Source organism: Pagrus pagrus (genome assembly GCF_965226575.1).
Source record: "Pagrus pagrus genome assembly, chromosome: 21".
In the NCBI taxonomy this organism is placed as follows: domain Eukaryota; kingdom Metazoa; phylum Chordata; class Actinopteri; order Spariformes; family Sparidae; genus Pagrus; species Pagrus pagrus.
The window spans coordinates 23,625,515-23,648,151 of record NC_140208.1 but is presented as its reverse complement, the minus strand read 5'-3'; the positions used below and the strand labels follow the sequence as shown (position 1 = coordinate 23,648,151).

At 41.0% G+C, this 22,637-nt stretch overlaps 1 protein-coding gene across 4 annotated transcripts in view; it reads right to left on the bottom strand.

Annotated features, from left to right (window-relative positions):
• Positions 1-22,637, bottom strand: part of dnah9 (dynein, axonemal, heavy chain 9) — a 194,386-nt gene that overhangs the window by 110,705 nt on the left and 61,044 nt on the right. For 3 of the 4 annotated variants that reach the window (XM_084343186.1, XM_084343187.1, XM_084343188.1), the window contains 12 exons: positions 21,199-21,356; positions 19,636-19,774; positions 17,982-18,269; positions 13,925-14,135; positions 13,700-13,827; positions 13,224-13,332; positions 12,233-12,380; positions 11,535-11,709; positions 10,500-10,673; positions 8,335-8,542; positions 4,502-4,667; positions 3,699-3,801 (listed from right to left, as the gene is read on the bottom strand). In XM_084343186.1, the coding sequence (XP_084199312.1) occupies positions 3,699-3,801; positions 4,502-4,667; positions 8,335-8,542; positions 10,500-10,673; positions 11,535-11,709; positions 12,233-12,380; positions 13,224-13,332; positions 13,700-13,827; positions 13,925-14,135; positions 17,982-18,269; positions 19,636-19,774; positions 21,199-21,356 (2,007 nt within the window). Of the gene's footprint in view, positions 1-3,698; positions 3,802-4,501; positions 4,668-8,334; positions 8,543-10,499; positions 10,674-11,534; positions 11,710-12,232; positions 12,381-13,223; positions 13,333-13,699; positions 13,828-13,924; positions 14,136-17,092; positions 17,164-17,981; positions 18,270-19,635; positions 19,775-21,198; positions 21,357-22,637 lie in introns of those variants that run through there. The other variant, XM_084343189.1, reaches the window with a different exon arrangement.

The following is a 22,637-nucleotide window of genomic DNA, read 5'->3' as shown; positions in this document are numbered from 1 at the left end:
CTGCTTTACTCTTCACAATGATTGTACGAACTTGAACTTTGTGTTTGACCGGATGAATAGAAGGACACAGAACATTAATTAATGTTAGATCCTGAGCGATCCTGTCAGCCCGTCAACAGATTAAAATGATCAGTGAAATGAAGCTGCTGTGCCTTGTGCGTAAATGCACTCTCTTGGATGGATCTCTTAATTGAGAGACACACTTATCAAAAGATGTTTTTCACCCACCCACCTCCCATCCACTAATAATCAGAATGATAGAGATATATGTGTATATTGCTCATATGCAGTCAAACAGAGTTGTTGATGAGACTGATGATGTGAAACAGTGGGGCAGAGGGTCCACTGGCCCAGGACCACATAACTGACCATCAGCGAAGACGAGTACCGCTGTTTAAATACGCTAAGTGCGAGCACGACTAGCTTTTATAGGGAATGGGAAATGACATTCTGATTGACTTAATGTATGTTTCGCCAAATGCCAAATGCACTATTTCCTCCTGTTAACTTTGAGTAAAACTACAGTGCCCAGCTGTTTCAGGAAATCGATTCTTAAAATTAAATTTGTATTGTATATATAATTGTGATTATCATATTATACTATATCATGATTGTGTACTGCTATTGCCTGTAATTTAAGTTTGCGTTTAATTGCTCTACTCTGTTCTTATTTGTATATATTTGTATTGTCAGTTTCTTTACTAGTGTGAACTTATTTCTGTCTTTGTGCTGCTGTAACACTTGAAAATGTACCTTCAGGGGGATCAATAAAAGATTATCTTATCTTATCTTCAGAAGGAACTAATGGAGTTGTGTTTTAATGGGATTTGTAGAGAACAAGAATAATAAATGAATAGCAGCCTTATCCTTCAAAGAAGCAGGTCAAATAGCCTGTAAGCAGACCTTAATCACAGGCAAATTATCAAACACTCAGATGTTTTGAGAATACTGATTTAACTAGGTGCACTTGAATGCAATTGATGTTACACATGTTAATTTTGTTGTTGTTGTGTTTGTTACACATATTCATCTAAAAACGTGACGTTCTGTCTGTGCATTAACTTATACATGGGTTATTGTGGTATCCAACTTTCACCACTGTGTTTTTCTTGTTCTCTAAAGTTTTGATACATCAAATCAGTTCAGTCTGATTGTGAGATATTACACATTAACAAATGATGAACACGTAAATAATGTGCCACCTCCCTCAGGGAAACCAGTGTAATTTCGAAAAAGTCTGAGACATAATGTTGAGACACGTAGTCATTTACTTGTTGATAAAGTTCCGTCTACATCCAATCGACTCTGCATAATTGGCCACACCAGAATGAAAGGACAAATGAACAAACAAACACGAATAGAGACAAACAATGTAACAATCCAAAGTTTTGCTCTAAAACTACAACTGAATATAAAGCAGCATATAATGGGATCTGCTTTAAAAGGTAACGTCACCAATTTTCCACATTAAAGTGTGTTTACAGGTGTTGGGGAATTCTACTGCATGTGTGAACAAGTAGTATAAAGCCTTTTGTGGCTCCAGAGGAAGCTGCATGTCATCTGATAAATTGCCTCGTGTGATTTCACTCAGTGGCTGAGTTGCATTGTGGGTAATGGTAGCACCACGTTTTGCTCTGCTGTAATGATTTTATTTATTTGTTTTTAAACTGTCCAGAATGAGTCCAACAGTGTTATAGGAGTGTAAAGTTAGACCAGTGGACTGCTTCTCAAAATCTGAAGCCTGCATTACCCACAATGCAATTTAGCCACTGAGTGACATCACTGGAGGCAATTTATGAGATTGCATGCAGCTTCCTCTGGCGCCACATAAGGCTTTTTACTACTTTCTTCACATATGCAGTAGTAGTACTCCCCAACACCTGTTAACACACGTCCATGTCTAAAATTAGTGGAATAACAGGGTGCAAATATAAAGAGAAGATGATGATAACATGTGCAAGAGGAAGCAGTGCACATGTCAGCTCAGCAGTGTGTTGCCTAACAAGTGGAACACGATGTGCTGTGAGGACATGCTGTGTGTGTGTATAATGTAGTTTCCTCATTGACTTATAATGGTCCTCCGTTCACACGCACGTTCACGCGTGATGACTGCTGCATGCCAGTGACTACGCGTAACATTCATGCGTTTTTTTGAACGCACGCATTAACGCTTGCATGAAGATAATTGAACATTTTTGTCACGCGCTCACACGTAGGCGGAAATGAAGTGCGCAAACTATGTCACGCGTAACAAGAAGCTGCGTGCGTATGAAGCAGCGTGCGCACGTCTGTAGATGGTGCAATCGATCCAATACAATACACAGACATATAGGCTATTGCATGACATGATTCATTTGTTCAATGAAGACAGAAAGAGTTCTGTTGCCATTTCTTTTACTTTGCTTTCTCACATAAGACACAAAATCAATGACAAACATTTGTAAGTTAACCACGCCCCCCGCAGGTAATCACTTCATTGAGAACTGCTGGAGAGGTGCGTTAGGTTTGTGCACCTGAATAGCTGCAACACAATCCCGGCCGATGAGAGTCTAATTGTATAGATATTATTAGATGTAGCCTAATTGGGAAAACACGGGCAGAAACTTAGTTACCTTGATACTGTTTTTTTTTGTTGTGCACGTTCCCGTGGCGGGCATGCATTTCTTAGCAGGCAGGCACTTCTCGGCATAACAAGTCTGAAGCCTAATTTTGTATTTACTTCAATATCAGCCATTTTTAAAGAAAATATTTGAGTGAATAAATTATGGTAAAGCTCACTAGGCAAGACAAGTTTATTTGTATAGTACATTTCAACAACAAGGCAATTCAAAGTGCATTACATAAAATATACAGCAAGTAAAAGCAATAGGCATCATAAAAATCATCACATTAATGTAAGTACAATTAAGTATATGGGATAGGAGACGGATATAAACACTAAACAAGGCAGATAAAACAGAATAAAAGTTACAGTGCAGTGTGAGAAGAGGGCTCACATTTGGCAGCAGCAAACAAAAGTCTTCATCCCTCATTTAAGGAAACTGAGTTGCAGCAGACCTACGGTTTTCAGGGAGCTTGTTCCAATGTGGAACATAGAAACGACATGCTGCTTCTCCGTGTTTAGTTTTGACAGAGAGCAGATCCGTCCCAAATGACCTGAGAGGTCTGGATGGTTCATAACGTACCAGCAGATCAGAAATGTATTTTGGCCCTAAGCCATTCAGTGCCTTAGAAACGGTCAACTGCACCTTAAAATCACTTCTTTTACAGACAGGGAGACAGTCCAAAGATCTGATGACTGGAGTGACACGATCCACACTACACTTCAATAAAATGAAAAGGCCAACTACGTGAGGCGTTCATGTACGCCGACTGGTGCGCGCGATGCAGATCAACTTCCAGTTGCGTAGCATCAGAAACTGTGACCGCACGTGTGTGTGAACGCGTAACATCATTTGTCAAACAGTGACAGACAGACGTGCACAAGCTGCTTCATACGTACGCAGCTTCTTGTTACGCGTGAAATACAATCTGCACGTAACAACGCAAGCACACACGCATAACAAAGTTATCATGCATGCACACACACGTTGCTGTGCGTCTCTGGTTGTTTTGACATCGATATACCGTCATAGTGTGTGTGTGTGTGTGTGTGTGTGTGTGTGTGTGTGTGTGTGTGTGTGTGTGTGTGTACGTACCTGCAGTCGTGGGTTGATGGTGAAGCTGCCAGCTGTGGGGTTCATGCAGGACACGTATTGAACACTGTGTATTTCCTTCAGAAGCAGCTTATTACGGTCGTACCTGGGAGTACAAACACACACATGCACACACACACAAACAAGCATGCAGAAAATAAAATCATTATTTAACAGCCTTGCATGCACACACGCCCTGCTCACACACACATGCACGAGTTTGCTGATATGGATGCCTCAGCTCCTACTTAAGCTGGCGTGGCTTGGCGGCGTCCTCCTTCCTCTCAATTTCATACCTGAAATCCTCCCAGCATATCTCTAATGGGCTGACCGTGTCTAAGCCAGTCAGCCTGTGTCTGACGCAGTGGAACCATGTTCAGAATGGCCTCACTGTGTCAGAGAGATGAGCAACAAAATCCTTTTAAGGGGAATCATACAACCCTGCGCTCACATTTGACTTTTGACACTCATGGAAGTTGTAGCATATTGATAGTAAGGCGGGGACCAGTCTGAATACTAAGAGGAAGATGTTCTGTGCAGAAAAGGCTGCTCCTTTGAATTATTACACCCATCAGCTGCTGGCACTCTATTATCTGAATGATCCTTTTCTATGTTAATACATGAAGGAATTCTCTGAAGCTGTCCATCATCAAACCAATTAAAGTGAGGGACAGTTCCACTACTGATGTGATATTTTCTGGAAGTCACCTAGAAAGACACACACTCATCAACTTTAAACAGCACAGGCATGTTCTCGTGTTTGCTCATACATACATTACATAGCTGCATGTAAATGACAGTCTTACCAGTGGTTGTAGTCCATGTGTTGGCGTATGAGTGTATGAGGTTGCACCGTGCCATACGCATCCACCTCGGGCATATTCATGTCGTCTATGAAGTAGATCAGTCTTCTGCTGCCTGGAGGTCCATAGTTACGCCCGGCTTTCTTCTCCAAGGGCTTTTCCAGCACCGCTGTGTCGAAGAGAGCAGAGAGCAGAAATGTAGAAAAAGAACGAATGAAGTATGAGAAAAGTAATTGAATAGCAATATTGATCAAGTAGTTTAGAGTTGGAGTGTTATGGGCCAGTGTGAAGACATTTGATTTAACTGGATGCGTACATAAGCCAGTGGTCTTAACTGGGTCAGGACCCATAAAATGGGGCGTGAGATGAATCAATGGGGTCATAAAATGATCTGTGTCGGAAAACATGTAGGAAAACAAAAGTCTACTCCATAAAAGTTGGTTTGTTGTTTCTTCTTTCATGTATTTGCTTTTTTAAAAACTTTGAAATACTGTGTAGTTTAACCTTCACCCTCACAGCTCACTGACAATTGACACAGCCCGTCTATGAGTGGTCACAGCAGACATTTCTTTGTAGTAATCGTACACAAGCAAAAAAGGCTTTAAAGCCACTGAAACTGGGGATCAGGACGCCAGGGCCCCCCCTTCGCCTGCTGCCCAAGGTACATTGCATCCGACCCCATCACTCTCCCCTGCAGGTGGTTAGTCCACAGGGGCGCGGCCCCACGTTGTCCCTTTGGGCTGAGCCCGGCCGGGCCCCATGGGCCAAGGCCCGGCCGCCAGACGCTCGCCCGGGTCTGGCTCCAGGGGAGGGCCCCGGTGTCCCCATACCGGCGAGGTACTCTTTGCCTGTAGCTGCCAATTCATAGGGTCTATTTGAACCGCTCTTAGTCTGGTCCCTCCCCTGAGACCAATTTGCCTTGGGAGACCCTACCAGGAGCTAATGCCTCGGACAACATAGCTCCCAGGATCACAGGGACACACAAACCCATCCACCATGGTAAGGTGGCGATTCTTCAGAGCCTGATATTAGGAAATGTATACCATCAGCTAATTATCGGTAAGGTTTCTGTTACTAGACAATATATAGAGTGCATATGAAGCCAAAATGCTTTCGTGGACTTATGAAAAGCAGCATTTACACACTGATACATCAGTGGGTGTTTGCACCTTCAAATTTGGGGTGTGTGTGTGTGTGTGTGTGTGTGTGTGTGTGTGTGTGTGTGTGTGTGTGTGTGTGTGTGTGTGTGTGTGCTGTATGTGGATAGATCATGACTCAGACAGGAAATACATATCATGATCTTTCAGAGATGGAGGCTCAATCATTGAATGTTTAATGCAGTGTGACATCTGAATAGTGTCCATACCACACAAAGACTTGAAACACATGCACACAAGTGTCTGTGATTAATAATTTCCTGTGATCACAATTATATATCCAAGCATATGTCCATAAATAGAGGGCCAATTTTGTAGACAAAGAGACTGTGGAAGTAATAGTAAAAATAATAATATTAAGGAGGAAGAAAAAAGAAGAGAATAGGTTAATAAAATAAACAGTTGGCGATGAAAGCAAAAATCAGGGTTTGTCCCTATCAAAGTGGTGTTAAGTACCCTTATTTACTGTTTCTGAAAGTGAGATGAGAAGATTTATATATGTAATTGCAGAGCTGCAGTCAGACAACATGTTAAGGTATCTTATGGATTAATGTGAAAAAAGGCTACATCTGAATCTACTTTAACAATGCCTTTGAGTTACTTCTGAAGTGGCTTAATTGAAAAGACTTACAGTAGGAGTATCTACCTACAGTAAGTGAGCATTAGACATAGAACAGCCTGCTGAATGAACACAACTTACGTCTCCCGTCTCTGCTTTTCAAACCAGATAAGTATTGTGTGTTATCTGATCATAAAACATTTCGAAGGACTTTTAAAAACTTCGTTTTGACAAAATGTGATGTTTTACCAGCTTCCGTGTGAGCAGTGTAACAATATTGTTCTCATTTGTCACTAAAGCTCCTCGACATATGCATCTCACTACAGTATTTTAAGCAAGGTTTAAGTGAAATATTTTGAGGTAAAGTATGGTTAAATGAGCAAAGTTAATGGTTTGTGAAACATTATTCAAATGTTTCTCAACACTCAATCAGGTCATGTCATATCAAACTGTAAATGGGTTGTAGTGATATGTTGCTAATGTTAATCTAAGTATTGCACTGTTGTTTATGTTTCAGTGAATTTGAGTCATAGTGCAGATTAAGACTAATTAACTGGAGTATTTCTGAGTAAAAGTAGATTTGTACATTCATAAGAAGTTATGAGGACAACACAACAAATCTTGTTAGAGCTGTGGAATACTTAATCACTGATCTTTGCTCACTTCATCTCAGCCTCTCTTTCCATCAGGTTTGCATAAACTCCAGTTTAGGAACTTCTTTTCAAAATACATAAATGTCAAATTATGGGTCGTTATTGGTATCCGACATTAGAAGGAGGTAATTATCGATTATCTGCATTGGCTGGAAAAAATCTATTGGCCATACCTAACTATTGTAGTTGTTATTTATCCACGGCCAAAAAACAAAATTGAAAGTCATCCTTTTTATAACTTCTTTTAGCTAATTTGAAGTCAAGTAATGTTTATCTAAGTGTGTCTGAGAGGGCTTTACAGCTAGCCTGGTTCCAGACCACTGAGTTGCCTTCAATATCTCTGACATTCAAATTCAATTCTCTCGAGTGGAGAAAGTGTCAACTAATTAAACATTTTTTGGGATGGATAGAATGTCAGCTGCCAACATTAGCAGGTACATCCAAGAAAAACGGCATCAGACAAATGGCCCTAAAAAACAAGGATACAATAATCCTGGGTTATTCCTGTTGTGATTGCCCTCTCCAGGTTTCTTCTGTATTTCTCAAGAGTTCTGCCAAATTTTGGCACCTTTTAACCTTTTAGTTTGAACAACCTGTTTCTTGATCTGTACAGCGTGTAGTCTGCTGTGCTGCTGCGCCTCGTCCTCCACGGTGAGTTAGAGACGAACAGAGATACGGGGAGGAGGAAGAATACTCAAACAAATTTCAGACATCCTGGAAAGAAGAATTCCTGTTCCTTATGTAAAATGTAAAAGAAAAGGGGGGGGGAGATACATTTTGTAAAATCTGCCACTCTGATTTTTCTGGTGATCACAGAGTTCACACAGATATCAGTCACCTTCGAGAGGTTGAAGCTCAGGGCAGTGGCGTGCACAGGTTCTTAAAGGGGCAGGGGCAAAAAGAATATAAGTTCATGCCAGAGATTCACGCAAGGTTACGCTAGAAGGGCGAATTAAGTATTTAACATAAAATTTATTTTGCAGGTTACTTGATATTTTGTTATTTTCATTCTTTGAAAGTCACTAGAGGCAGAAAGCAGAGTCTCTAAAACTCATATTTCTTCTGGTGGAGGCCGCCCAGACTCCCACTGTAGTTTTTGAAATCTTCCCTATTTTTGAAGACTCAAGGTTGTTAGTGATCAACGTGAAAACCATTAGCTGCTCTCAGAAATTGTGCCTGTTTATTAGGCTGCTTTACAGTAAGTACAGCCCCGATCACTGGAGCTGTGATCTGAGCATCAGTGTGGAGTGGACAGTATCACTGTCAAGGCCGTAAACAGTGAGTTTAACTGGGAGGTGTTCCAGTACAGACAATAAAGGACTTGGCCATGTTTAATAGTTTCTTAACGAAGTGCATTACTGCAGCCACTCAACATTGATTTCAATTCAAAGCAAATATTTAATATTTTACATGGTTAACATACTGTATAAAGCCTGATATCTCTGCTTACAGATGTACGGTTCCTACCTTGCAGCATAGCAGATGTGGTGTAGTAATTAAATGGGACGTTTTTAATCATGTATTTCTCTGCGTCCAGTGATCCCAATTTGTCCCCAACTAGGACAGACTTTCCTGTCCCGGCGTTCCCGACCAGCATGACAGGCCGACGGTGTTCCAGGAGGCGGTCCATGAAGTAACGCACTCGAATGGTCTCTGTAGTGTGGACCAGACACGCCTGCACATGGGAAACAAACATACAGTGTGTATACATATACCAGTGTCTGTGGAAGTATCTCACCCCTTTTACTGAGAGATATCAATATACTAAAGGGTTATAGGGCTGTAACTATTGATTATTTTGATTAGCAATTAGTATGTCAAAATATTTTTTCTAATGGGCAATTAGTGATGTCGAGAAAATGTTCCAAGATCCGAGTGCGACTTTTCAAAGATATTCATCTTACAATGAAAAGCAGTAAAGCCTCATTTTGGGAAGCTGGAAGAAGAAATGTTTTACATTTTGATGCTGATTAATGATCCTGGATTTTTGAAGCCAACAGTACAAAGCACAAACACATTCTCTATAAAGATCACTTAAATTTGGTTATCAAAGAATTGTGACCAAAATATGTACTGAGTGGTCCTTTTTGCAGTTGAAACAGAAACTTAAGTGCTCTCTGGTGAGTAAACTAATGAATGAGGACACCGTTTCAAAATAAGCTCCAACTTCTGTATGTCAATTTACTGTAGTGCTGCTCTGTCTTCTTACTTAATAGTTTCTTTAACACAATACTGACAAACTGTTGTCTAGTTTATTTAAGGATTAGAAGCACATGGGTGTTTCTCTAGTCTCCCCGGGGTTCTGAACATAAAAGTACAATACAAACATACAATGACAAAGTATAGATGAATATGATAAAAACATCAGGCAAGGTAAGAAGATGATTACAAATTAGACTAAATTAAGAATGAAATAATCACAGACTACCTCAGAACAAATAAACAAAGGCCGAAAGAGAAAAGAAAAGCAATACTGAACTGGTTCATTATAATTAGTCCTTAGTCAGGCTCTAAAGAGAGGTGAAGTCCCGCCCCTTTCGGTTTGCACCATGGTACCTTATTTTTGAAAAATAATTGTACACTAGTCAATGGGAGAGACAAATAACTTATAAGAATAGACAGTAAAATACCATTTAGTTTGATGTTAAACCGCTCTGAACATCAACACAGCTGCAGTATCTGTCACCTCAGCACAGAAAATTTATTTTAAAAAATGAGTCTGGACATATTGACAACTGCTCTTATGTGGAAGGAGAAGCAGTCAGTTTTGTGAGCAAAACTGGCTTTCCAAGGTTCAGTTATGGGTTAAACAAGACAATATCGGGGTGTGTAGTCTTTCTAATCACACACTCAGTCTTACACTTGATTGGTTTTATGACAAACTAAGACTTTCTCAAGTTGGAAAAAATATCCTTTTAACTGACAAACATGTGTGTAAGATCAACAAATTATTATTTGTCTCTTGCCATTCATTACCATACACATTTTTTCTGAAATAAAGTCCTATGGTGGTCCATCAGAAGGAATGTGACTTTGCCTCTCTATACATGACTTAAAGCTCCATTAATCTTTGTTTTATTGTTTTGGTGACATGGTGGCAGAACTTCAAATTAAGTGAAGAACCGCACCTGTGATAAATGATAACCTCATAAAGACTGTATGGCTAACAGGCCAGCCAACAACAATAGCATTATTTTGCAGTGATGTTTTTAACCACATAATGACCGCCAACTTTTGAAAAACATACCCAAAAGCCAACTTTAAGTATGGCCAGAGACTATAGAGGAAAAGTAGCCTCTTGGCTAATTCTGTCATATTTACAGTAATATTTAATCAAATAAACTGAATAAAATAAAGTAAAAAGCTGAGTGACTGTAGATAGCTCTGTATAGCTGATGAGAATTGCCAAGTGGGGTGATAATTCTCTTGATTTGTCACTGCGAGGACAACGTATTGTATACAGTACATAGTAATTTGAACCTAATGTAAAAATAGTGATCAGTGCAGCTTTAAAGTTACTCTTATCAATATTGTGTGTAATGTGATTCAAGAAAAGGTCCAGTAGATTATATCTGTGTAATTTAACCAAAAAGTGGCTTGAAGCTTGAAAACTTTAAATCAACCTGTTGTACCTGCAGTGGTGTGTCTGTATCCATCTCAAACTTGGGTACCATCTTGGACCAGGGTTCAAACTTCTTGCTCTCGGGGTCGATGTAGTAATCAAACACGGTGCCCTGGGACGGGAACTTGATGGTTTTGAACTCGGCCACCCACCACTTGCTGAACTCCACTCTGTAGTCGACCAGCTTCACTCACACAGAGCACACATGCAGAGACACAGAGGGTAGGCAGGTGGTCAATACTCTAAAATGACTTCCTCTCCGCTTTTTCTCCCCATACAGTCGCTATGGATCTGTGCGTTTGATTTACTCTGGTGTGAATACAAACCATAGGACAAATAAATGGCGACAACATAGAGATACAGCCACAGCAGGTGAAGGGGAGAAAATGAGAGATGGCAGGTCTATCTATCCATCTGTCTGATTCAGACAGTGAAGTAGCCTCATCACCTGCTGGCTGGCAGGTCCTCGCCTTCCTCCCTGCCTCCCCACCCCTTGGTACCTGGCTCCTCTATTCACTCCCAACTCTCCAGTCAATAAAACCACTTAGCATTTAAATGCATCTGTGATGGGAAAATAAAGTGGAGTACATTTGTACCGAGGGGAGAGCAGTTTTATCCCATAACTTAGATGGACGCGCTTACTGTACGCCGCTAACTGGATTGCTTAGCAACTGCTCGCCACGGCTCTTCTGCTGATTTAAATTCAGCCAGCCTGTGTGTTGTTGAGCGGGAATGGAGTCCACTTCATTTTCAGATGGAGATCTCTCCCTTTTTCAAAAACCTGCCATTTCTTCAACTGGAAATAACTTTCAAATTACTTTTCATAAATAGAGACACAGAGTTGAGTTGCATAAGACCCATCATCTGGGCTTGAATGGGCCTGAGGAATACCCATAATGCAAGTGCAAAAAAGTCTTTCAGGGAGGAGTTATAAGGAGGAAGGGAAAAAAAAAATCATTCAGCTGTTTCACTTGTGTCCCATTCTTTTTGCCCTTTATGCAACCACTTAGTAAGCGCCTCACACGCCCAGAGGCCCACGCAGTACCTGGTCTTGGAACATGCCTCCCCCAAAGGCCCAGACAGCAGCAAAGACAAAGTAGAGCTCATAAAGTTCCTTGGCACAGTCAGGCGGGGTGTTTTCTGGAGTCAGCAGACACTCCAGCAAGAAGCACAGCATCTGGACCATGCTCTGTTCAGGGATGGGGATGATCTTCTTAAACCTGAGCAAAGACACACACACACACATTATATCAGCAGATGCAAGCATTTTCATTAACTTGTTAAATTATGGTTTCACCTTATGTAATTTTGAATTAACAGATTTAACAGAAAAAATACAGCTTGTTTTGATGAAACAAAAATCAATTGTGTTTATTCCCAGAAAGCGGGTGACAAATGAATCTATGAATATCTATGAGGAATTATGGTTCTGTACAGTGGTGCATTTTCTGGATCTTTGGCCTGGCAATGAGGATAAATTATTCCTCCTCTCTGTCTCCCTCCTCTGCTTCCTGTTTTTGTCGTCTGCTCCAATAGCAGTGGTGATGGAGGTGTTGGAGGAGGCTGTACAATAGAATGCAGGATGGCATCCAGTTCTTCTGAGTCAGTCCATCGTTTGCTTCAGCCCACTTTCGCAGAGTCCCTCCCCACGTTATGTCACACCCCAACATCCTGTGTCAACTGGACATGACTGTAAGAATGTCATTATATTGTGACACAGAGCTGCTGACGAGCTGTGTTTACCTCGATCTGAGTGTGTCCAGGCAGGAGGGGAGGTACTTGTCAAACAGTATGGTCAAGTTGGCTTTCTCTGATTGGACCTCCCTCCTGTCAATCCAGCTAGACACCGGAGGATTCCAGCCGAGGTCTGCTGGGTTTATGTACAGGATACCTGGAAAGAAAAACAATGAATGCAACACATGTAGTGATTACAGCACCTGTAAACATGGCTGGATTAACCTGTTACAGGTCCCCGGGGCAAACGTTTGTTGTTGGGCCCCTTTTGCCCCCCCTTACACCTCCTGCCTGTGTATGTGCCATGATACCTCCACTTATAATGCATAAAGCAGACTATACAATCCAGTCTTTGCACAGATAGCAAGCCTGGCCTCAGGGTTTCTGTGCATCAGTTGGTTCGAGTCAATTTGTTAAAACAGAACTTTTTCTTTTCGGAACATATACCAGTGAGTCATTTCGCCTTATACATAATTAACTGAATTAATTTGTAGGCAGACACACAAATCCCCTCATTATGTTTAACAAGATAAGGCATACAGCCCTGCTAGCAGCTCTGTGAGGCGGTACTTAGCCTTTAGCTAAAAGAAAAGCTGTAGGCCCTATATCTTCAAAATGCCAACATTCTCACAGTGACAATGCTAACATGCTGACATTTGGCATAATGGGATGTTCAGACTGTTGATGGCAATACAAATCAATTTCAATGGAAGCTGGAAATATGAAGCTAGAAACTGACACCTAACACTAACACCGTTTCAGGCTTCAACTTTCAAAAGGCAACTCTTTTTGTCACGCAGTTTTGTAACTTTGTTACTCATAATGTGAACATAACATAATGTTTATCATTTTTACCATCATAGTTTAGTTTAGTGACCCTGTGGCTGCTGAAGCAGTTGGTAACCCGGCCTTGCAGAAAAAGGTTGTTTTAAAATAAATTCGATAAATCCACAATATTGTGATTAAAAGAATGAGACAAAGACAGAAAAACAATGACTACCTGCTCTTGATACAGTAGCTGGCGTAGCAGTGCGAAGGTGGCTGATTTCAAACACCAGCCTCATGGTGGGGTTCAGAGGGATCCGCTCATTACTGGCCAGAGTCAGCACCTAACAGAAGCAGACAGCACATTTACACAGTGTACATAGATACTGTATGACTAACAAAGAGCGAGTTTTGAGTTTTTTGTGCCTTTTACACGCTGTTAGCCTGGATCATGTCATCTTTTAATCAGTTCTTCACAGTTCTCAACATTACAGGCACACACTGCAACAGTCATTTATTCTCTCATCCACAGAGTACAAATAGTTTACTACTCTGTCGTGTCAGTGATGAGTCAACCACGTCTTCCTATTCATATCTGAATTATCTGAATGCTGATTGACAGTGAACAGACAGTGAAAATGTGTCATTTTCATGCTGAATAAAAGACTCAGTCCACACGTACACACACAAACACACTCAACTTGCTCACACCTTGTTGTCATCCATGACTGTGTTTAGTGACTCAATCCACATTGGGTCGATGTCTCCATCCAAAACAATCCACTTCGGTCCGTTGTGAGTGACGTTGGCTAGTTCACGCATTATATTAGAGAACAGGCCTGTAGGGAAGCAGTTCACATTTTGGGCATTGGACTCATTAACATTGGTCATTAACACTTTGTACTGATCAGTGTTTCTGCACGACATGATAATCACCATCTTTCCACTCTCTGGTTGCCGGGTTGATGATGCCAAAAAGCTCGTCATTGGTCACAGCCTTTGGGTTAAGATCCGCCCACACAGGTCTGCGCTTCATGTTCTGATAGGTCCTCTGGAGTGACCTCATCACCTGACTCTTTCCAGTGCCCGCGTTCCCGATCACAAACACGGAGTGACGCACGGCCAGCAGCTCCTCCAGCTGCACCACCTTACACGCAGATACACAACCAAACATTTTATATTATGTTCTGTTTACAGCACATGAAGGACACTGACGACATGGTATAATAACAAACAGTGACCCTTTTACAGTGGCAGGGTAGATAATGTAGCATTTCATGGGCCACTGCACTGTAGCACCCAGTCTACTGTGTCTCAGTCTTAATGGTCTGCTTTATGGTGAATATAAAGTGATGCAGAATGACAGGGTAGTGTGATGCACTGCAGTGCAGCGCAGCAGCTTAGTACACTGTTCACAGACTACAATAAATGACAGCAGTGGTCTTCTGGAAGGACAGATATCTGCACCCTCATTATTCTGTGTTCGCACACTTAAAAAGGGCCACTCCACCTACTTTACGCACAAAGATCAGTTTACTTGTCATGGGGACGAGCAGTCAGTAGTTGTATAATGTCTTCTGATGTTTCTATGGAGAATCAATGAAATAGATATGATGGAATATACAAGTAAAAGTAATAAAATAGATAAAAAATAAGTAATATACTGTAAGTATTAACATAGGAAATAATCTAAAACCATTTTAACTTCAGTTCTAAATGATAAAATGACCATTTTGTTGTATTTATTTAAATGCAACTCCTCTCAGAGTCGAGACAAACAGGCCAGACAGTAATGTGACTGGCTGTTGCCTTGGTCTGAATGAGCAGATGGCCAATCACATAACTGTCTCATTAGTTTCTCTGGATTGACGGACAAAGTGACAAAATCAAGTATATTCAAAAGTGAGTGTGCATACTAAATAACACTTGGTTTATGAATTTGCTGTTGTTGTTCACTATTTCCCTTCAATACAGAACAATAGGAGATGGAAGAGCTGCCCACAGCCTGAAAAAACATGACAAGAAGCTGTGGATGATGATAAAACAGCTGCAGGAAAAAAAAAAAAAGAAGAATTATTTGGACAAACATCCAGCTTTCTATTTGTGAAGTTTAATTAACAGTGGCATTTAAAGGTGATTGATTGATATTCTGATTGAGGTCTGCAGTCTGAGTCCTAAAACCTGCAGATATGTTAGCATTTCTGCACTTCTCGTTCCCTTGTCTCAAAGTCAATGGGTTTTTTGAATGGGGTTTCATTTGAATGGCTTATATAAGGTCTGTGGTTAACACAAGCTTGAGTTTTCACATCTTGTTCTACAAAATAAAATATGTCAGTTAAAACCCCACATTTGAAATAAAAAGTGTTTACATGTCATAAAAAAGGCGGTTGCTAACAAGTTTCTAAATGAGACTACAGAGGTTGTCGGGAACATTAAACGTAGTCATGCCGAACACGGAGACTCATCTACTCACTAGTCCATCTTTACAGGCCCACTTTAGTTACAAACTATTCTAACTTTACAACTTCCAGGTTAGCCTACAAAAATAGGTCAACCCTGCACCACTCTATGTAGCACACAATGTATCTTTGTCTATATGAAATGGACTGACTGCAAAAACAGTCATGTAGATATACTGTATAGTGCAGTACAGAGTATAAAGTGTAAAGTATATACTGTGGGTAACAGATCACACGTCTGCACAGAGCGCAAAGATACTGAAAGACAACACCCACCCAGTCACAGTCTGTTCACCCTGCTGCCATCTGACAACAGATACAGAAGTATCTGCTGCTGTACCACCAGACTACAGAGCAGCTTCACTCCTCAGACTGTGACACTCCTGAACTCATCCTCAACACTCCACTATAAAAAGCCAATTGTGATTTTTAATACATTTGTTTGTCATATTTTTCTGTTGGTTTAGCTGAGGGAACTACAACTGGAGTTTCATTATATGATGTATAGAAAACTGTCATTGTGAAATAAAGTAATCAGTTATTTGCAAAAATAATATATTTTAATTCTGTTTGTTCATATTATTACTCATTATTTATTCAACATTTAACCCTATAAATGCATAACTGAAAACCTGTGTTACAACATAAGATATGAGCAGGTCATGTGTCTTTGTTTTAATTTCTTTTAAAACAATTAATCGGTTGGTTGTCGACTATTAAATTAACTGCCAGATATTTAATAATCATTTAGTTGGTTTGAGTAATTTTTTAAGAAAAGAAAAGTTAAAATTCTCTGATTCCTTAAATGTGAATATTTTCTGGTTTCTTTCCTCATCTATGAGAGTAAACTGAAAATCTTTGGGTTGTGGACAAAATAAGACATTTGAGGACATCATCTGTGGCTTTAGGAAACACTGAAATTGACATTTTTTACCATTTTCTGTTCTGTTAATTGACAGTTGCAGCCCTATTTAACTTTTATTTTCTATTATTTTATGTCATTAAAGTGGTTAATAACACTAAACTGAGCATTAATCTGACAATTTAAATAGAGGGGAGGAGCTGAATTATAACCTTTGAATGATTCAGAATATCAATCAAAATTCCCCAAACCTTAAGCTCTACAATATTTTGTATCTAATTTCTCAATAAATGATGCTTCCTGAATTGCATTTTTCCAGTTAATTATGCTGTGGGGAGTGGCCGTTTTCCATCTTCTAGTGACATGCTTCAATTGTTGTCAGTAGGTTTCCCAGTCTGAGTGTCAATCCAATGGTTCTGATAAAATTGTTGAACTGATTCACCTTATCAAAATTTAAAGAACTACAGTTTTTTTTCCAGTACTGAAGCTGTACCGCTTCTCAACATCTAGTCACAACTTTTGGGTAAAAAAATATTTCATGTTCGGCGGTACCCCTGGAAAGCCAAATGAACACACTCACACTTGACTTTTTGAATTCTCCTTGACTTGCTGTGTAACATTTTGTCACTTCAGGCATGTGATGTGACACCACAGAGTGAGTAACAGAATAACAGAGAGGAAAAAAAGGGGAGAAAGAGAGATTTCCTCCCCACTTCCACTCACACATACAGATGGCAAGCTGAATCAATGCCATCGACCAGGCTCCTCGCGGCTCCTACTCACCATCCATTCAGCCGGAGCGCAGGCGGCCTAACACTCTCAAAGGCCCTGGCTGATTACTGCTTTGATGCCGGGAGGACTAATGCTAGCACAGGCTAATGCTAAAGGTATGCAATCTCCCTCACCTCGCCTGCTCCCCCTCCTCTTTGTCTGAAATCAAAAGGTTGGTCACTCAAACAAAGACAGTAAAAGTTCAGGCTCTGGGGGTGGATGGTTGTTATTGACCGCTCCGCCATTCTCCCTCTGTCTCTCTCTCTCCCTCTGTCTCTCTCTCTTACTGTGTCTCTCCTCTTCTTTGTTTATTTCTGTGACTGTCTCTCACAATGTCAGGGTTAAGTGGCATGGTGCAGCGCCAGCCTCCATTGATGGAGTGTTATTATGTGGTTCCCGTGTCTATTTGACCTGGGGCAGATTGCACTTATTTCCCCTGGTCCTGCGTTCATCTGTCTCTGACATATACCGCCTTCTATTGTGCATGTGTGAGTGTGTGCGTGAGTGTCTGTATGTAACATAATGACTAGAATTAGGTCAGCAGCTCAGGCACCTGAACTCTCATCGCAGCCAAACGTCGGCTTTCTGTAATATTTGCCCGATTCATCCCCATGCTGCAGACTTGTCTGACACTAATGTGTATTTCCCAGTGGAACATTATGACGGGAGGTAAATAGCTTTTGGAAAGAACTAAGATAAATCTAAATGAAAGTGCTACAACTGTAATATCTGTCTCAATTGTTCAAGATGAAACCCCCATTTGGGGACTTCGCAGAGAACTTGTTATTGAGTTTGCTTTCATCCTCGGCTTAGCAACACTTGTGACACTTACATTTTGTGAGCTGTAATCAAAACAGAATCAAGCATGTCAGGGGGCTTCCAAGGAATCTTGTTAACGCACCTTGAGTACAAAATTGTCCTCGGCCTGTAACTTCAAGTCCAGAATGGACTCCTTCACGTGCTTCTCAAAGTCCAGGTCTCTCTTCCTGGGGACATCCAGAGCGGGAAACAGGTCTCCGATCAGCCCCATGAACACGGGCATGTCGTCGGTCACGATCTTGGGGATGTTGAAGTCTCTCAGAGCACGCATTAGCACCTGGTCCTCCTCTCGCCCGGGGTCTCCCCTCTTCAGAGATCCGGCCACAACCAAGACTGACTTGATGGCTCGGAGGCCCCAGTCATAGTGGTCCTTGAAGACCAGTGAGATGTCAGTACACAGACGAAAACACACAGGCTACTAGTCTCACAGCAGATAATGTTGACTTTTGTGGTTCTAATGACAACCTTCACTGGCTGCCAGTTAAATTTCTGATGGATTTAAGATTCTTTTCATACTTTCGAAGGTGCAATATGTAAGAATTGGTGTCTGGTTGAATTCATACTCAAAACATATAGGGGGCGACATATCGCCAGAATAACCGCTAACTGCTGCTAACTGAAGCTACAGTGTCGTTTACCATGCTAGCACAGGAGCTTTGGACCACGACAGGTCACTGCTAGCTGGATAACATGATAACTAGCATGAAACATAGACGTCATAACATACAGTCTGTTGATGGTTTTAGTTAATTTTTGAATGATTCTTACATATTGCACCTTTAAGGCCCAACATGGTCTGACCCCCGCTTATGTTACAAGCTAATGACTCCCTGTGCTTCAAGTTGTAACCTGAGAACCTCCATTGTACCATCGCTAGCTGTTCCTAGGTTCAGACTGGTGACTTCTACTGCCATGAAACTTATTACAGCATTATTTCAGATCCCTGCAGATTGTGATAGCATGAATATATATCACTGTACTCTCATCGCATGCTCTGGTGTCTGCCCACTGAAAAGGAAAAACAGCAGAGTCGTTCTGCACAGGACCAGCGGCAGAACTTGGAGAGTGTAATATTAAATCCACAATTATGAACCACTTGTTTAAATCAGTAAGTCTCTGAATCAGCCCTTGTGAATATAGCTTAGAGAAGCAGTCTCTTCATTATCTTTTGACTCCATTGGCACTAAGTTGCTAATGTTTGAAAACTTGTGATGAAACTCTGGCAAACAACTGTGAAGCAGCTAAAAAGTGTAATTAAGGTGATATTTAAAAATGTCTGAAGAACCAGGGCTTCATAAAACAGCCATAAAAAGGACATAGTGTGCTCTGACACTTAAATGGGCCTGTGGTCATGGGAAATTCATCCAGAACTGAGGGCTCATTAAATCGCTTACCTCAGTCGAGGAGCTGCACTGTAACTATTAGTCAGCACTGTGAGCGATTTTATTGCTTTTTTTAAATATTAAAATAATGGCAAGACGTGTAAAACAGGACTAAAAAAGGATTAAAGAAAAAACTGAGATGGAATAACACCCAAACTCCCTGCAGCTTTTTATTCATATGCATGTAAGACTTCACCCAGACAGTTAAGTCAGCTCTTGTGTGGTGCCTCAGAGTCATTCTTTTATCAAAAGCCTCAAATATGAAATGAACACTGTGTCACTTGTTCAGCTTTGAAGTGGAAATGGTCTGGCTTTCTTATAGTCATAAAAGATGCGTAAGAAAGCAAATAGTACCTGTTTGGACAACAGCTCTTTACACAGAGTGTAGAGGGTGATAAACTTCCTAGCGAGCACCCGAGCGTTGAGGAAGCCCTCGGCCACCAGCATGATTTCACAGATCAGCTCAAAGTCTGGCACCACCATGGCACATGGTCTGCAGAGAAATGGACATTTGGCATTAAAGGAGAAGTTCACCCAAAATTGAGAATTCAGTCATTATCTACTCAGCTACATGCTGATAAGAAGTTGGGTGAAGTTTCGTAGTCCACAGAACATTTCTGGAGCTTCACAACAAAACAGTGTTGCAGCATTTTTCCTTAACAACTGAAGTAGATGGAGACTTGTTTTAGAACAGAAAAAACAACAAAAAAAGCAAGCTACATACAGCGCGTTGTGTAATTCAGGTCAACAGAAGCCATCACCAAATGAAGGGTGAGCAGATAATGACTGAATTTATATTTATGGGTGAACTGTTCCATTTAAAAAGGAGCTTATTGTAATCATCCAACTTCCGTGGACATTTCACTGAATTTTGAGGAAGTACATGCAACAAACAGAAGAGCAATGTAAGCTTTGATACAAGTTAAGTACAGTTAATCAAAATTAAAATAACCTCTTCCATATGTTCGCCAAGTGTTTTTAGCTCTCCTTTAAGGGAGTAAGTACTCACCACGAACGTGCTCTCCTCTCTCAATAAAGATAAACAGAATTCTGTTTGTGGGGCTCACTGAACTGAAAAATCACATTGAAACATCCCTGTCCGTCCTACTGATATAGAAATACACAGACCTCATTGTCAACTGATCTCACAGAACTGCTTTATACCGATCAGCTAGAACATTAAAACCACTGACATGTAAAGTGAATAACAATGATCATCTCATTACAATGCAAATGTTCTGCTGGAAAACCTTGGGTCCTGGCATTTAGGTAGATGCCACTTGACACGCACCACCCGCTCAAACAATGATGCAGACCAAGTGCACACCCTCATGGCAACGGCACTCCCCCATGTCAGTGGTCCTCCAGCAGGACAGTGGGCTCCGCATTATTACAAAAACTGCTCACGAATGGCCTGAGGAATGTGACAAACAGCTAAAGGCATCAACCAGCACTTCAAATTGCCTAGTTCCCAATCTAATTAAGCATCCATGGGATGTGCCAGAACAAGTCCAATCCATGGAGGCCGCCTCTTGCAACCCACAGAACTCAAAGGATCTGTCGCCAACTCTCTGGTGTCAGACCACAGAACACCCACAGATGTCCTGTGTCCATGCCTTGACAGGTCGGAGCCAAGTCCTATCCAAGGTGGGCCCTTCATGGACCGGACTAGTTCAACGTCTCATAGATTCTCAATAGGACTGGGATCTGAGAGTTTGGAGGCCTTGAGCTCTTTGTCACATTCCTCGGGTCATTCCTGAGCAGTTTATTGCAATCTTGCAAAAAGCGTTGTATTATTGTAATTCATAAAGTTGCATGACTTATTGATGGATTAAAATGAATGGAATAAACATGATCCCAGATGAATAAAAAGTGAAAAATGCAGCCTGCGTGACTTATGATGATCCATTGGCCCACCTGAACAGAGCCTTGAGGTTCTCTGGAAGCTCCGTCCTGCCAGCGTAGCCTGGATTCATGGTGATGAAGATGCCAACAGATGGGCAAAGGTTCACCTCCTCTCCCATGAAGTTGAATCTCTGCTTCTTATCTCGTATGGCATCCTGGATGCTTTTAACCTAGAGGTTAAAAACAACACAGAGCAAAATTAATTCCCACTCTTCATGCTGGGCAGCTTTATTTCTTTTGGTACCGCCCAAGATACATCCAATAACACTTAGAATTAAAGATATAATATGTAATATTTCTGCATTTAAATGTCTAAAAACGGCTAGACCTTCGTGATATATTTTGTTCAGTAGTGTACTTACATTATCCCAAATGTTTCCAACAACGTTCAAACCCAGAATAATTCTAATTTCATTCGAGGGAACAGTACGTTTTCATTTGGTCGCCTGTCGCTTTAGAGTGATAGCTGGGGTCCTTTGATGTGGGGTTGTACTGTATGAGTACTTATCCCTAATCAGGGTGTTACCTACAGTATCGCCAACAGGCAGCAGGGCTTTGTTCTGCTGACACCGTACCAGCAACAAGACGTTTATTACAACATACAACTGTATGCATGTTTGCTTGTATAGTATGTATGTATGTATGTATCTACACTGTGTTTTGATGTGTGTACTTTTATGTATGTGAAGCACTCTCAGATGATCAAGTCAGTATGATTAATCCTCTGAGGACCACGTTAACCATCCCTAAAGTCTCAACATTACCCGGTCCTGTTCAGTCACTGTTTACGAACACTCCCGAAAGACACTTCCAACTCGTAAAATGGGAAGTAGCCTGAGAAAGTTTGGTATCGCTCATTAGCATATAATTAATGTCACTAAGCACATACCAGAGTCAATTTGTAACAGCCTGTCAGATTGTTATGCGATATGCACCTTTTTTTTCCAGTGACACAGTTTCATCAATAATATGAGCATGTTATCAGCCAGGGTTTACTGGATGGATGAACTGCCAAGGTTCCGTTTGTCTACATTATGATGGAATGAGATATCAGAAATGAACTTTTTGTGTGTGTGCACGTGTGTATTTGTGTGTGTCTTGGCCTAAAACTCTGAATCCCAGCCTGTAAGAGGCTTTATGAATTTAACATGCGTGTGGTAAAAGAGCGTAGCGAGTCGACAGCTGGAAAGAGGAGGAACATCTCTTCATGGATGAGTACTCGGCTACAGATCACTCAGTCATACTAACACAACAGGGAGAGGAGGGGAAAAAAATGCAAAAACAAACAGTGCAGCTGCAGCACACAAAAAGAAGAACAAAAGTTTTCATGAGAACATCAGTGGGGCTTGTGTTTTTATGTGAAATGACAGCAAAGCACCACTGCTATCCGTCAGGGACACCAAGGGAAGTAAAACACTAAAAAACAGCATTTTTTTAAAACTCAAGAACAG